A 15,280-nucleotide genomic window follows, 5' to 3' on the forward strand; every position below is an offset into this window, starting at 1 on the left:
AAAAGCAGTTTTGATTATGTTTCTTTGAGGCATGAGTGAGATGATTTTCCAGTAATTATTGTAATTAATTTAGTAATTCTGAAACTTACCAATCCTTTGGTAAGAATTTTATTTATTTGTAAGAATAAAATAACTGAAATTGGATGCAGCAGGCAACTGTCCATCTAGATTGTGGGGCGTTGAGGCGGGCTTCTTCCTAGTCTTTGTTCCTAAGGATACTAATGATGTTAAATACTTCTGTGAGACCACTGTATCTGTTCTCTGTGCTGGGAATATCTGATAATTTAGAAAAATGGTACCTTAAATTGAAGACAGGAACTACAATAGGCTGTTTCAAATAGTAACATTCGTAACAAAAAGGAAGAGACCTACATCTGAAGTAGATTCTAGATGTCTAAAATGTCAAAGTTATTTGTAAAGTAGAAGAAAAATGTTAGAAGATGTCACCCTTCTTTTGTGTGGGATTGTGAGAAGTACATAAAGCTTAGAGTCCCTCAAATGACAAATTTGGTTATGTGAAAAACTTTGTGATGATAAAATATTATGTATGCAGACTTAGATTCTGGGAAACTGCTTTCAGCCCAGACTTCAATTCCTGAAAAGAACAAGTGACTGCACCAGGTGAGAGGTGCAAGGAGGGATGTGGAGAGAATATTCGCCTGAGGTGCACAGGTTTACCGGTGCTGGTCATCAGGGGTATGCATGGGAAAATGTTGCTCAGGACGCTTCTTCCACATCTTATTTCCAAGCAAATACAGGGTTTGTAAGAGTAGTTCATAGGCACCCCAGTGTCTCCTTCTGTGAGAGAACATTGGGATACATGAGCAATGGCTCATCTGATTCGTTTGGTTGGCAGTACGACACTGTGTTACATAAACAACTGTGTTAGCTGATGTCTGTTGGGCATTTCCTATTACATCAAGCCTGTTATAACTCTTCTCGTCCCCCTCAAAAGTCCTGGGTCAGGATCTATTATTTTCCCTCATTGAAATAGGTGAGAGGAACAGAGTAAAAAGTGGTAAGTTTAAACTTTGCCAAAACTTAAACTAATTGTGAACCAGTGTCTGAACTGAGGCTTCGAGAGTTAAAATCCACCACTGCCTGTCAGCGGTATTTTGCTCATAAGAAAGGTGGAGTGGACTTTAAATACTGACATCAAGATATAAAGACAATGGAGAAAAGTGTAAATACCACTTAATGATGGTTCTTTATAAGTTAAGGTATTAACTCCATATGCAAGTATATATACATACTTGCTGGGATATTTTGCAAATGCATAAAAATGGGTCGATCACTATCTGATTCCAGATACATATCCTGGCGACATAAATGGACAGAGGAGTCTCATGTACAGACTTCTTCAGTATTCTCTGTCCATAAGCAGTATACATAAACCTTTCGTGTGTGAATGTATTCTTAAGACCTTTGTATGTTAAAAGTATTGAAGAGTGCTATGGATGTTGTTCCATGGCACGATGCTTGCGTAGTGTGTCCAAAGTCCTGGGTTTAACCCCCAGTATCGGAAGAAAGAAAACAAAAATGTTGCTAAGAGAATCTAAGGGAAACATATACTTATTAACAGCAGTCTGTAAAGCAGATGCTTGCCCCAAGGGTGTAAATGCTAAAATATGTCTGTTGTGAGGAGACATGTGCATTCATATAGGTCTGGAGAATTTTAAACTTTCAAGGAATTTTAGAAATTTCTAATATGTAGCTGTCGAGACAAGCTCGTTTTATATATACATATTGCTAATGATAGAAAATAAATTAGAACATAGGCTTTATAGCTCTCTGATTTCATACAGCTCGTTTGGTCTTACAGAACATGCAGATTTTCCTACAGTAATCTGAATTTCAATGCTTTTTATTGTTCTGCATGAATACAAATAGTTACCTGTAAATTACTTGCTCCTGGGAGGTTTTGGAATTTCAAATCCATGGCTGTCATACTTGCTACTCTCAATATATAGCCACTTCCAGCGTGTGTGATTTGGGAATATGACCTCTTTGCTTTCCTTTGTAGCTTTAACTTGGAATTACTTTGTTTGTAGCTAGAACTAAATATTGTATCTAAATTAAGTTACGTTCAACCTATTCGACAAGTAGAACATGAGATACAATATTTGTAAGAAATATAATGAAACACCTTTATGAAATTAAAAACCATGCAGGAAGCATGCTTAGTGAAGAAAAATAATGAGTGTTTTATTTTTCACTAAATAATAATGCCCTAAAAATAATAAATTTAGATAACTCTTAAGTCTCAGTTTTGATGAGTGGCTGTGTCTGTTCATTATCAGGATGTGGCTGGCAGTTCTGACCTAGTCCTTGGTGTTCCTTTGCCCCTGGAAGAACTCTACACGCAGAACCTCCTGCAGAGACAGCAGGCTGCCTCTCCTCCCACAGACATGAATATGGCAGCTACTTCTGGTTTCACCCTCGGTGACTACACACCTGTGAATGCTGTTGAACAAAACTATGAGTGTGCAAACACAGTAGAATGGGCTCACTCACAGTTACCAAGTGGCCTGTGTACCACAGAGCTTGCCTCTGCTCCGCCTACTATACCCCAAAAGGTACCACCCTGACAACAGCGTGTGGTGTTGTCACTAGGTAGATGATGGGGGAGGGGAGAGAGAAAAGTTGCATCCTGAGCCTCTTCTAGTGTGGGATCAGTGCTTGTGTGACTCAGGTGACCTATGAACTTGATTGATTGTAGGTTCTTGCTAAAGCACTCGTGGGGAACGTGTGTAATGTTGAAATGACCACTCCAAAGTCTAATTTTCTTGCCATGTGACTTTCTTTTGTCTTTCTTTTGGGGTTCCGAATATTTACCTGAACAGAGATCTCTGGCTTCTGATGCTGAGTCTGTCCTGCCACAAAGTATGTCCCACGAAGCTTTTGAGAGGACAGTTACTATAGCCAAAGGCAGCTCCAGTCTGGGTAAGTTGCACCTTGGCCCACAAGAGGACAGTGGATTTCAACATCATTTTATTTGCAGAGAATGGATGCTAAAAATGCTCTTGCTTCTTTCTATGTGCTTATTCTTTTTTCTGAAATGAGAACAGGTTTGTTTATTTCATACTGTTTATACCCCTTATTTTCTTATTTCCAAGTATTCATAACTCCCATTTGCATTCAAGTAAAAGCTATATGAATTGTGTGTGTGTGTGTGTGTGTGTGTGTGTGTGTGTGTGTGTGTGAAGTAGCAAATCAGAAAGGAGTTCTTAGAAAATGAGAAGTCAGCAATTGGTATTCTAAGATCTTTGGGAAAGTAAATTATTATTTCTTTGAATATTGCTGGTTATGCGAGAGTCAGATTGTATTTAATTTCTTTCATTCACTGATAGAAAGACTAAAGACTGCCAGGTGTGCCACTTCCAAAACATAAATGCAGGTTCTTCATAGTCTCCACTTGTCTGCACACAGAAACTCTGGTGGAGATAGCTCTCTGCTGCTCCTAACAGGCGTTGGCTGATTATTAATCACAAATCCTTCTACATGGACCCAGACTTTTTGAGGCGTTGAATCCCTGGTGCCAGTAGGCAGAGCTGCTGGGACAGAGCCGCACACCTGTTCCCACACCGAGAGAGGCAGCCTTTTTGTTGTTTGGAACTGATGGAGGACCATCCATCGGAACCTCAAATGCCAAAATGTAGCCTAATTGTTAGCTCACACTGGAGACTGTCTTCCTACAGTGACCAACCAGCAAGCATTTTTACACATCTATCCTATGACTAGACCTTGTTTCTGATAGAACTTGAGTATTGGAAGAGACATTCCCAGAACCAGCCCTCCCCCGAGACTCTTCTAGGTTTTGTTCTGTTTGGTGGTAGCTAGATACCTACCAGTACCAGCTGATAGGAGAATTGTAGGATAGGCTGTGTTTTCAAGTACTGATTAATTGCATATAAAATAATGATAAAAAAGAAAAGGAAAAATGAAAAAATTGCATATTAGTTATATGATTCTATTAATATTATTCATAAGATACATGTATTTCAAGTAGGATATATACAACTTATATCAGAAATGCATATGACCTATAAATTTGCAATAATGCATATATATTAAATTCACTGATTTGCTTTGCCTCTGGGATCTTCCTCAACTTACTGATCTTAAGATAACTTTTACAGACATCTGTTCAGCTCCAACTGCTCAGCAGAGCGTCTCGAGCCATGTGGCTCTGTGCTCAATTTGTAGGATGTTGGTAAGAGTTCTCAACAAGTTTTGTACCTCATATTTTGGGTTGTGACAAATGTAAGATCTCCTCATCCTTGCAGAAGATTTGGATGCTGCTGTGTATTGTGGGTCTCTGAGAAACGGTAATGGAATGCAGCATGGTGATGTTTACAGAAGCCTTTTTGTTATCACACAGCTCATAATAGAGGAACCTCATTTAGAAAGCACCACGGAAATGTATTTACTTCACCACCAAACAGCCGCTGTTCTCTTATCTCAGGCTCACTGCACAGAGACACCACAGTGTAGCTCCTCCCCTCCACAGTCAGAGAGGGAATGAGTCTCTCCTGGCTAAGCTTTCACTGCTCTGTGTGTGAGCAGCATAGTGGATGTAATGCTTCAATGCCTTTATAATGTAATGTAGCGATTGGCCTCCTGCCTTAGGCTTATGTTTTTGCTCTAGTTATAGGTAAGTGAGCTGTACAGTACTTAAACTTTTGAAACTATTTTGCATGACTTGATGTCTTTAAGTCGCAAGTGTCATCCAACAGAAATGCCCTTCTCTTTTAGACTAAATGCGATTCCATTGTGAGTAAACTCTGCATCTTTATTGTTCACTTATCGGCAGTATCTGCACTTGAAGTGCCTTCATGTTAGCTTTTAAGTTTTGATGGGAAAATGCTACGAGGTAATTAAGATCTTGTTTAAAAAACATTAGTGGCTAAAAGTATCCTTTATCATGTGGAAATTCTTCTAAACTTCAGCTCCAATTAAAATACAAAATATCCCTCAATTGTGAATACGAAAGTAATGTTGATACAGGAAATCACAGCAAACTACATTATAGCTTGTGCCTATTAGAGCATAAGTGCCATCAGCTGTGCTGATATTTATTTATTTGTTAGAAGTATTGCTTCGTCTTCACTCTAAGAATTAGGCTACACACCCACTGTAGTTTTTATAAGTTGTTTGATATCTTGCTACTCAGTAAGGTTCCTCTATGTATATGTCCAAGGTGAGGTCTGTGGGCCAGGTTTGGCTCTGTGCAGCTAAGTACTAAAGCATGATTAATAAAAACTCAGAGACTGAAATTGGGGTTCAACCTGAAGACCCGAAAAGCAAAGCAACCAGCCACTGACTGTTACCTCGACCTCAGTCCGAAATGGCGATCCTACCTCCAGGAATCTCAGAATGAGACTGTGTTTGCAAGCTGTTGCCTCTCGTTTCATAATCCTCTCTAGGGCTGGGATTAAAATGTGTATTACTGTGATTAAAGGCATGCAGTTCCCGGTTTCTATGGCTAACTAGTGTGTCTGCTGGGATTAAAGGCATGCACTGCCCAGTTTCTCTGACAAACTAGTGTGGCTACTGGGATTATAGGTGTGTGTTACCATTGCCTGGTCTGTAGGGCTGACCAGTGGAGCTGTTTTATTCTCAGATATTCAGACATGCTTTATCATTACTCAAATATAACTTTATTTTAATAATATAATTTTTTAAAATATAATTGAAATGTTATGATTATAGCCCAAAACAAAATTGTAAAGTTATTTCCACATTGTGAGATATTCTACTGCAACTTTTTAACTTGAAAGTTTAGTTCTTGAGTATGAACTTTGTAAATGACTTCATGTCAAGATGTTGAATATGCCTCTTAGTTTTCAGAGTTAAAATTCAAAGCCTACCATGTTGAGAACATTTCTCTTAATATTTCATTTGACAGATGATTTCAATGTTTAGATTTCTATAGAACTAACATAAAGAAACCTTGAAAAGTTTAATTTTAAAATTTTACAAACATAAATATTAAAGTAATTTAGTATGTATAGTTAAGATTTAATGTGGGAAGGTGTTTTTTATTATAACCTAAAGTAACATAAAGCTGAATTCTGAACAGGCGAGTTTGTTCTGGTAGGTGTGTAATCATCAGCTGCTCGGGTTCATGGTCTGCTTTCTGCCCGTCTAAGATTCTGAGATTCCTGGAGGTAGGATCGCCATTTCGGACTGAGGTCGAGGTAATAGTCAGTGGCTGGTTGCTTTGCTTTTCGGGTCTTCATGTTGAACCCCAATTTCAGCCTTTCTCTTCTGAAAGGTTCACCTCTTTCTCTAGTGACAATTAAAAGAAATCATTAATAAATTACAGACTTCTGGAAAAGCTTTCCAAACTAATTTGTTTCAATTTTATGAAATTTTTTTTGTAATTTTCGATATTGTTGTTTGGGGACAGGGTCTCACAGTGTATCTCAGGTAGCACTAAAATTCATTATTATTGGAATTGCAGGCATGTGCCACCATGTCAGTGAGTTAGTCTTTATCCTTACTAAACTTAGAGATTAGAATATATATGTGTGTTTGTGTGTGTGTGTGTGTGTGTGTGTGTGTGTGTATGTGTGGCCAAACCCACTTTAAGTTATGGTGGGTAACCAATGGCAGTGTCAATATCCTGTCTTACTTTGGAGACCCACGGGATCTCCCTGACCACTAACTAGTAGGAATGTATCCCACGGGATCTCCCTGACCACTAACTAGTAGGAATGTATCCCACGGGATCTCCCTGACCACTAACTAGTAGGAATGTATCCCACGGGATCTCCCTGACCACTAACACGTAGGAATGTATCCCACGGGATCTCCCTGACCACTAACTAGTAGGAATGTACCCCATGAGTTGCACTTTGCTTTTCTTTGTATCTTCTGAGCCCAGAATTGTTGACCGATGCAGGGCAATTCTTTCAGAACTTTGTTTTGAATTATACTTTATTTTGAAGTTAGCTTTATAACTAGTGAACGTCCATAAGATTTGCTCATATCTGTAGATTGGGTTAATCCACACATTGCCAGCTTTGTGGCTTTGGTTCCAGTAGAACTTGTTGTATACACATATTTGTTTTTGTTTTTTTGGTTTTTTGGTTTTTCGAGACAGGGTTTCCCTGTAGTTTCTAGAGCCTGTCCTGGAACTAGCTCTTGTAGACCAGGCTGGCCTTGAACTCAGAGATCTGCCTGCCTAGGCCTCCCGAGTGCTGGGATTAAAGGCGTGCGCCACCACCGCCCGGCTATATACACATATTTGATGTGTCTGTGTTTGGAAATGCATGTTCTCTTGATGGGTTATGTGCTGATTATGAGGAAAACTTTATCTGTTCTGATTTGTTTTGTTTTAAAGTCTATTTTGTCAGATACTGAAGTAGTTAGACCTGCTTGTTTCTTTGCTATATTTGCTTGGAATAACTTTCCATCCTTTTATCCAAAAGTGATATAAATATTTAGAGGTGAGCTATGTTCTTGAAGGCTATGTTCCGGTTTCAAATCTAATTCAGTAGTCTGTGCTTTTACTGGGGGAATTGTGAGTGTATTTGAGTTGTTATTGAAAGATGTCTTTTTGTAGCATTTTCTTATATCTCTTTTTATTGACCATCCAGGTATTGTTTATTTATTCCTTTTGGCATCTTTGATGTGTTTATTCTTCTCTTGAATAAGGTGCTAGTTTTTCTTCAAGCATCTCCTGGAGAGCTGGCTTAATGGTCATAAATTCCTTTGTCTATTTTTATCATGGAAAATTTTTTATTTCTCTTTTAATTTTAATAGGTAGTTTTCCTGTTGGCAGTAGTGGTTATTCAGAACTTGAAGTGCATATTTCCAGGTCTTTTTGGCTTTAAATGTTCCTGCCAAATGACCTGGTGTTATTCTAATATGCCTGCCTTTGTAAGTTACTTGATCCTTCTCTCTTGCAATTTTCAATACTCTGTCTGTTTTCGCATTTTAACTCTAAGATAGTGGGTTTCCCATATCCAGACATGTGGTACCGGGATATAAATATTACAGGGAACATTTTCAAAATTACCTTAAAATATATGATTAGGTATTCATATTTAGATAATAAAACTTATTTTATCATGAAAATAACCTAAAAATGAATTTTTTTACTTTTGTAACATTTCTATTTTTAAGAAAAACTCATTATGGTGTCCTTATAACCGTAACCTTAGCACTTGGGAGGCAGAGACTGGTGAATTGCTGCAAGTTCAAGCTTAGCTTGGTCTACATTGTAAGTTCCTGGCTAATCAGAGTTGTAGATTGAAACCCTGTCTCCACAACACAAAACAACAAAAACCACCAGGTATGGTGGTTCTTGCCTTTAATACCAGCATGCTAATTCTAGCACTTGGTGGGGTGGCGAAGAACTCTCTGAAACCAGCTTATTCTATATAGTGAGTTCCAGGTCTGCCATAGCTATATAGTGAAACTTTGTCTTGAAACAACAACAACAAAAAAGTTCTAACAAGAAGAGAAAACAAGGAACAAGAAAAATACTTGATGCCTTTATCTCTCTGTCTTATTTATTCATATAGTCTTGTTTGAAAAAAAGAAAATATTGCCACTTTACATTGTATTTGAAATATTTTAAATGTAAATATAGAAGTTTTATGTTTGAATAAGGTGTAGATAAGCTGTTGAGGTAACAGTAATTCAAATAGCATATATAGAATGACTGATTGGGGAAAGTGATGCAGGAACATGAGAATGAACTTTAGAGCATACCATAAGTAAAGTATCGGTTAAAGAGGAAAAAGGAAACAGATTAACTGTATACATGAAAGAAGGCAGCTATGCTGTGGCTGGAACTCCAGGGCCAAGGCTCCGTTACAGAAAGAAAGAATACAAGGTTCAAGGACAGCAGGCCTTCTGTGTTCTCTGTCCTGTACCTGACAGGTATATTGTATCTTAGGAAACTGTTGAAGTGTTTCATGCAGCTGACACATCGGATGTGATTCGTCTCTTTAGAATTGTTTTTCTACCTTGAGTATAGTGCTTTGGAAGGGACAGTATCAGAAAGCAGATGGCTAGTCAAGGGGCTCCAAAATTATAAGCAAGAGATGGTGTTGGTTTGATCCAGGATTTATTTAGAAGTGTGGAAAGGCAAATAGATTCAAGGTAGTATTTAGAGATAGAAATGGTAGGTTTTAGGGAGAGATGTCAGATAGTGACAGAAATAATTCCCGGAATGGGGTGATGGTTCAACTGGTGAAACACTTACCAGTCAAGTGTGAGGCCTTGATTGAGATCATTAGAACCCACATTAAAAGCTAAATTGGGTATTACATAGTTGTAATCCCATCTGTGATGAGATGGGAGACAGAAATGAGCTGGTTCCTGCAGCTTGCTAGCCAGCTAGCCTACTCTACCTAGTGAAGTTCCAGACCAATGAGGGACTTTGTCTCAATCAAAATATTGAAGTTCCTGAGGAACATCACCCAAGGTTATCCTCTGACATCCTGACATCCACACACACTTGTACACAAAGGCCAACACACTACACTCACATACACATACAGACTACCACCACCACTACCACCACCACCACCAGTTCACACATCAGTATACAAACAAAAAAATGACTCCAGTGTTTCTTTTTGAACAATGGAGGATACTATAATAGAATGGCAATGCCTTTTATCAAGAAGAGAAAACCTGTAGAAATAAGAGGAAGTGAAAAATTAAAAGTCATACAGCATTATAATGACTAAGATTAAATTTTTTGTCTTGATATGAAATACAAGGAATATGCGAAGACAGCATCTAATGCCCACATCAGGACCTGAATAGAGTTCAGAGACAAAAATGAAATAGACGAGAATTCCATTTCTCTTGGTTTGGGACAATAGACAACATTCAAACCTAGGGTCAAGCACTTTAGCCCAGGCTGCAGGATGTTGTCAGTTCCATTCTCTGTGTTTTATATCTTAAGAAACCCGTGTAAGATTTAGCAAATAGCAGCTTTATAGACAGAGATGAATGAGTGAACTAGACATAAGGTATCACTGCCATCTTAGGCTATCCCATTTTCAGTCCTGCCTTTAGTTAGTATGTCACATGTAAAAACTATGAACTGCTGTTTGAACACGAGTCTGACATCATATGGTATCTTCTCTAAGAGAGCTTTATCTTGAAAGGCAGACCACATCAAATGCACTAAATTGCATTCAGTTTTGTAGTGTAAATCGCTTTAATGTCTTCTGTATTAAACATGGAATATTTTATCTTTACACAGTCTCTCTAACATCTTAAATCACTTGAGACTGTTTTATTATGGGCCAGCAAGATGACTCAACAGGTAAAAATGCCAGCCATGCAAGCTTGACAACCTAAGTTCACTCCCCAGAAGTGATGGCAGAAAAAGAGAGATGACCAAAAGTTGTCTTCTGGTGTCCACATGTGCACCATGGCACACACACACACATATCACACAAGCACAACTATGACTGATGAAGTAAATTTCAAAGATCTTTTTAGAAAACCTTTTTAGTGGCTAAGAACCTGACTCATTTCCTTTTATCTACAAGGCCATAAGTGAATGCTAAATTGCAGTGAGTTTGGAAATCTTTTCTGTGGTTCTCGTCAGCGTTCCTTTCTCCCACAGGGATGACAGTAAGTGCTAACAAAGATGGCCTGGGAGTGATCGTGCGGAGCATTATTCATGGAGGTGCCATCAGTCGAGATGGCCGGATTGCTGTTGGTGACTGCATTTTGTCCATCAATGAAGAGTCAACCATCAGTTTAACCAATGCCCAGGCACGAGCCATGTTGAGAAGACATTCTCTAATTGGACCTGACATAAAGTAAGTGTCATCTGGGCCCATGTGCCTTGGGAAATTCACAAATTTCATCTCATTAATAAGAATATTTTTCTTATCAGTAAGTGTAGATGGAGCGGCAGGGCTGCGTCCCACCACCCGGCTAGCTTTACCCAAAATAATTACATGGAAACTGTATTCTTTTAAACACTGTCTGGCCCATTAGTTTTAGCCTCTTATTGGCTAATTAACCCATATTTAGTAATCCGTGTAGCACCACGAGATGGTCGCTTACCAGGAGAGATCTCAACCTATGTCCATCTTGGAGAGGAGAAGCATGGCGACTGCATATGGCGACTGCCTGAAGCATCTGCCCAACTCTGTTTCCTTTCTCCCACAATTCTGCTCTGTCTACTCCGCCTACCTAATTTTTTGTCCTCTTAAAGGGCCAAGGAAGTTTCTTTATTAATCAATGAAAGTAACACATAGACACTCCTCCATCAAGTAAGTATATTTTTCTATTTGATGCACAGAATTGTCGTATTGATTTCCTGTAAATCACTCAATGCTTTATTTCTGATTAGTTCCTGATTCTGGTTCAGGTATAGGGAGGATTGTGATACTGTTGAGGTTTGCTAACAGTGCAGTGTTAAGTCTGGCTTTGTTTTTCTAGTGTTTCTGTAAGAATCCTAGCTGAGAAAGATATTCTATGTTTCATGCATCTCCTAATCTCACAAACCTCCTGGGGAGCCACAACCCTCAGTATAAAGAAGCACACACTGTAGTACCTCATATGAAATCCCAGAACCAAATCAGTTCTCAAAGTGCCAGGCACGAAGAAGGCTAAAGAGCACAAGGCCAGTCAACCAGGCTTTCTCTCCTGAGCTCCCTTGTGCCCATGGAGATTTACTGATCTGTGTGATAACTTCTGCTTATAGAATCTGTAGCTTATTTTGCCAGGAGGTGCTTGAATTTTCCTACAAGTCTATAATGTTCTAAAAACACATTTATCTGTTTGTCTGTCTATCTACCTATCTATCTATATATCTATCTATCTATCATCTATTTATGTATATAGTATACACAAACACACACATATGTATGTGTGTGTGTATATATATATATATATATATATATATATATATATATATATATATATAAAAATTAGATGTTCCTTGAGCCACCATAAATGGTATCTCAGGCTTTATTGCCATATCTCACTGATGTGACTCTCCCTTCTAACATTCATCATTGTGTATTTGTGTTTGTTGTGCTAAGGATCAAAGCATAAATCAGAGCTCAGGGGAAGGCTGCTTACCTTAAATTGGTAGTGATTACTCATGTTGGAGCACTTTCCTATAATATTTTACCGATGGCATTCCATTGCAGAATATGCATCGTTAGAGCATACTGATCATGTGGTTTCTGCTCTGCCGTCCATAAGCATCCAGCACATAGCAGTGCAAGCAGCCCCTGCTGTCGTGCAGAGAAGGCTGTCACCGAGGCAGAATCTTCCCTTGTGCCTTCATATTCTGCATGCACTTTTGACTTTACTGTACAGTAGAGCAGATCTTGAGATTAAGTGGCTGTTTTTTAGTTATCTTTTAGTAACAAGAGTACAGGAGAATATCATTTTAAAAGTCAGTCCTTGTGCTGCACACAGGGGAAACTTTTCAGTCCATTCCTTTTTGCTTGTGGCCAGCCCTTCCTTTTGCCTAAAGGCAAATGATGTCTAGCACATGGGAATTGTTTGTTGCAGGCTGTTTAGCATAAATGATTGGGTGTGGTATGAAGTGCAGATGGCCTGATGATTGAACATTCAGTTCTTTTTCAGTAATGCACATGTTGGGAGCTTGCAGCATCAGAATCCATACTTGGTACTGGAATTCCCCCTAAATGATGATTGAAATTTCAGAAGTATTTCGAAGTCTAGGCCCTGCATCTAGCTAAATGCAGAGAATTCTGAGTAGATTAAAATTCAGAATGCCTCCTCCCCCATTTCTTATGATTTGTATTGTCTCTGCTTTTCCTCTTCACTTGTGTATCCAGCCAGAAAACCGCAATCCTCTGAGCAGCTGTGTGCTTATAACTTTGAAAGAAATCTAGGGGGTAACTTCCTAAACATGGCGTCACATCTCAGAAGTCAAAACATGCTGGCAGTTACATGGGAAACAGGAAGAAGAAAAATCTGCCATCTTTGGGAATTAACTAGTTTGTTTTACACACACACACACACACACACACACACACGTTATTCTTTCTTACACATGTGCTAGTCAGTCTTTCTCTGTTACACACACACACACGTCATTCTTTTCACAGATTTACTAGACAGTCTTTCTCTTATGCACATGCTAATTAGTCTTACGCACTTCCTTCTCATATTCATCTGCACCCACACACCAGCATGCCTATAAAATACACCATTCTTTTTAAAGGCCTATCGATGCTAACTCAGATGACAGTAAGTGGACTTCTGAACAAATGTTAGAAACTCAGTTCATTCTTCCCCAGTCCTTTTTCAGAAACACAGTACGTTATGTGAGTCACACTGAGCCGGACTGCTGAACAGTGTTCTCTGGGTTTTCTCTCAAGTGTTTATGGACACTCTGTCACTTCCATTTTGTGAAGCAGGGGTTTAGAGCTACCCTGAGGTTACCATGGTCATTCTCTCAAAGGGAAATCCAGTTGTTCCTTTATTCTCCATGGAATTACCTCTGGCCAATTAAGCTTTGTAGTCATTGACTGACTCTAAGCTCTGTTTAATCAATTCTTTTATATTGCTTATTAGGAGTGATGGAAACTTTAAAATAAATAAACAAACAAATAAAGATTTTTGGCTCAACTACACAATTGATTGGCCATAGGGAAAGGATTGCTTGTTGAGACAGTACATGCCCTCCCTTCTCTTGCTTTCGGGATAGAAAACTATGAAGTTTGTGCGCTTTCAAGCATGCCTAAGAGATAATCCGAGTTTCTGGAGTTCAAGAACAGCCAGTTAGTTCCAGGCCTCCTTGTTTCCGATGGAAAGCCAGATGTGAAGCCTCACCAGAATGCATTCTGTTTCTTTTCACTCTACCTTGCCAGGAGCTCTTCCACATTTCTGTAATAATAGCCAGGGTTTTGTGCTTAGCAGCAGCTGCTTATAACATCTGCCAGATAATTACTGAGCTGAATCAGAATTCACCTGCCTTAACCCAATGTGTGGGATGAATTCCTGATCAAGGAATAAAAGATTGATTGCAGTTACATTTTTCCATGCTTGTTAATAATCACTGCTATAGACACCAGGAAAGAGCAGATGCTTTTCTGGGGGAGGTGTAGATGAGAGGGAGGTGGAAAGGGGGAGAATATCCAGGAGCACCCACTTTTAACTACATATGTATGCGTCTCACATTCAGCACAAGACACTGACATTTGTTAACACCATTGTAAAAAGATGCTGCGGCGTATGCTTCCCATTCTAGATTCTCCGCAGCACCTGCTGACGATCGAGCCCCCTTTATGTGTGAGTATCGGTGACTCAAAAGCTCATTATGGCTGTGTGTTACAACTTGTCTGTGAAAACCATTTCATGCTTTTACAACATCCCAGTGCAGGAATAGATCCAGATTAGATTCAGTGTATACAGTTTGGCTTGCTTTTCATTTATAAGAATATAAATTCCAGTAGAGCTGTGCAGTTGCTACATTTTCTCATCGCAGTGATGGTTGTGAACTTATTCAGAAATCCTTTTCGCCAGCCACGAAGCTTTCAGGCTCCCTTGTGAGACCGATCGTGTCTGAGTGTGTAGGCATAGCCCCCGGATTAGGAGCTGTTATTACATGTAAGCATCTCTGAAAGGGAGGCTCTTTTCTTCCCCTCCATGGGCAGCCAGAGGTTAGGTTACACTAAAGGGTTTAAGGCAGCTCCCAGATAATCTGTTTCCACATGTGTCTGAGCTTGCCCTTTAGCTTGGCCCTCTTCTGGCACATATGGAGGTAGTATGGCTTGTGTGATTGGCCATACGCTGGAACTGCTATGTATGTGTGCTGTTGCATTGTGGGATACCTGTTCTGGTAGCCTCTGTCGAAGTCGGGCTGAATGACCATGGCAACAGCTGCCTTTGTTCTTTCTCCTTGCTAACAAAATACCAAGCAAATATTTCTAATACCCTCATCTATTACCCTTTGATAGAAGTAAATCAGCAAATACAGATCGCAACTCATGAATGCTGCTTGGGGTTTCAAGCTGAGTAATAAACAAACAGGCAATGCTTGTTATTAGTGTTATTGCTTTCATGTCCTACTTTGCCCACATCTTTTCTCTTGACTTCAACTTCGGAGTTTATTTATGGGAGTTCTCTCGAATTTTAGAATCAATATAGGTTCTCTAAATTCTTTTTACCTTTAGATTTTACATTAATTTTTTATATAACATACAACAGGATTTTCCCGATGCATAATGGATTCCGTGTTTTTGACTAATAGAATTTGAAGTGCAAACAGCAAATCTACTATTCAGTATTTTTATAACACCTTAAA

The 15,280-nt window shown here is 39.1% G+C and overlaps 1 protein-coding gene across 9 annotated transcripts in view; it reads left to right on the forward strand.

Annotated features, from left to right (window-relative positions):
• Window positions 1-15,280, forward strand: part of Mpdz (multiple PDZ domain crumbs cell polarity complex component) — a 155,989-nt gene that overhangs the window by 84,853 nt on the left and 55,856 nt on the right. For 8 of the 9 annotated variants that reach the window (XM_038333928.1, XM_038333930.1, XM_038333931.1 and 5 more), the window contains 3 exons: window positions 2,301-2,576; window positions 2,820-2,943; window positions 10,604-10,802. In XM_038333928.1, coding sequence (XP_038189856.1) covers window positions 2,301-2,576; window positions 2,820-2,943; window positions 10,604-10,802 — 599 coding nt within the window. The remainder of the gene's footprint in view (window positions 1-2,300; window positions 2,577-2,819; window positions 2,944-10,603; window positions 10,803-15,280) is intronic. The other variant, XM_038333929.1, reaches the window with a different exon arrangement.

This window comes from Arvicola amphibius, chromosome 6, assembly GCF_903992535.2.
Source record: "Arvicola amphibius chromosome 6, mArvAmp1.2, whole genome shotgun sequence".
NCBI lineage: Eukaryota > Metazoa > Chordata > Mammalia > Rodentia > Cricetidae > Arvicola > Arvicola amphibius.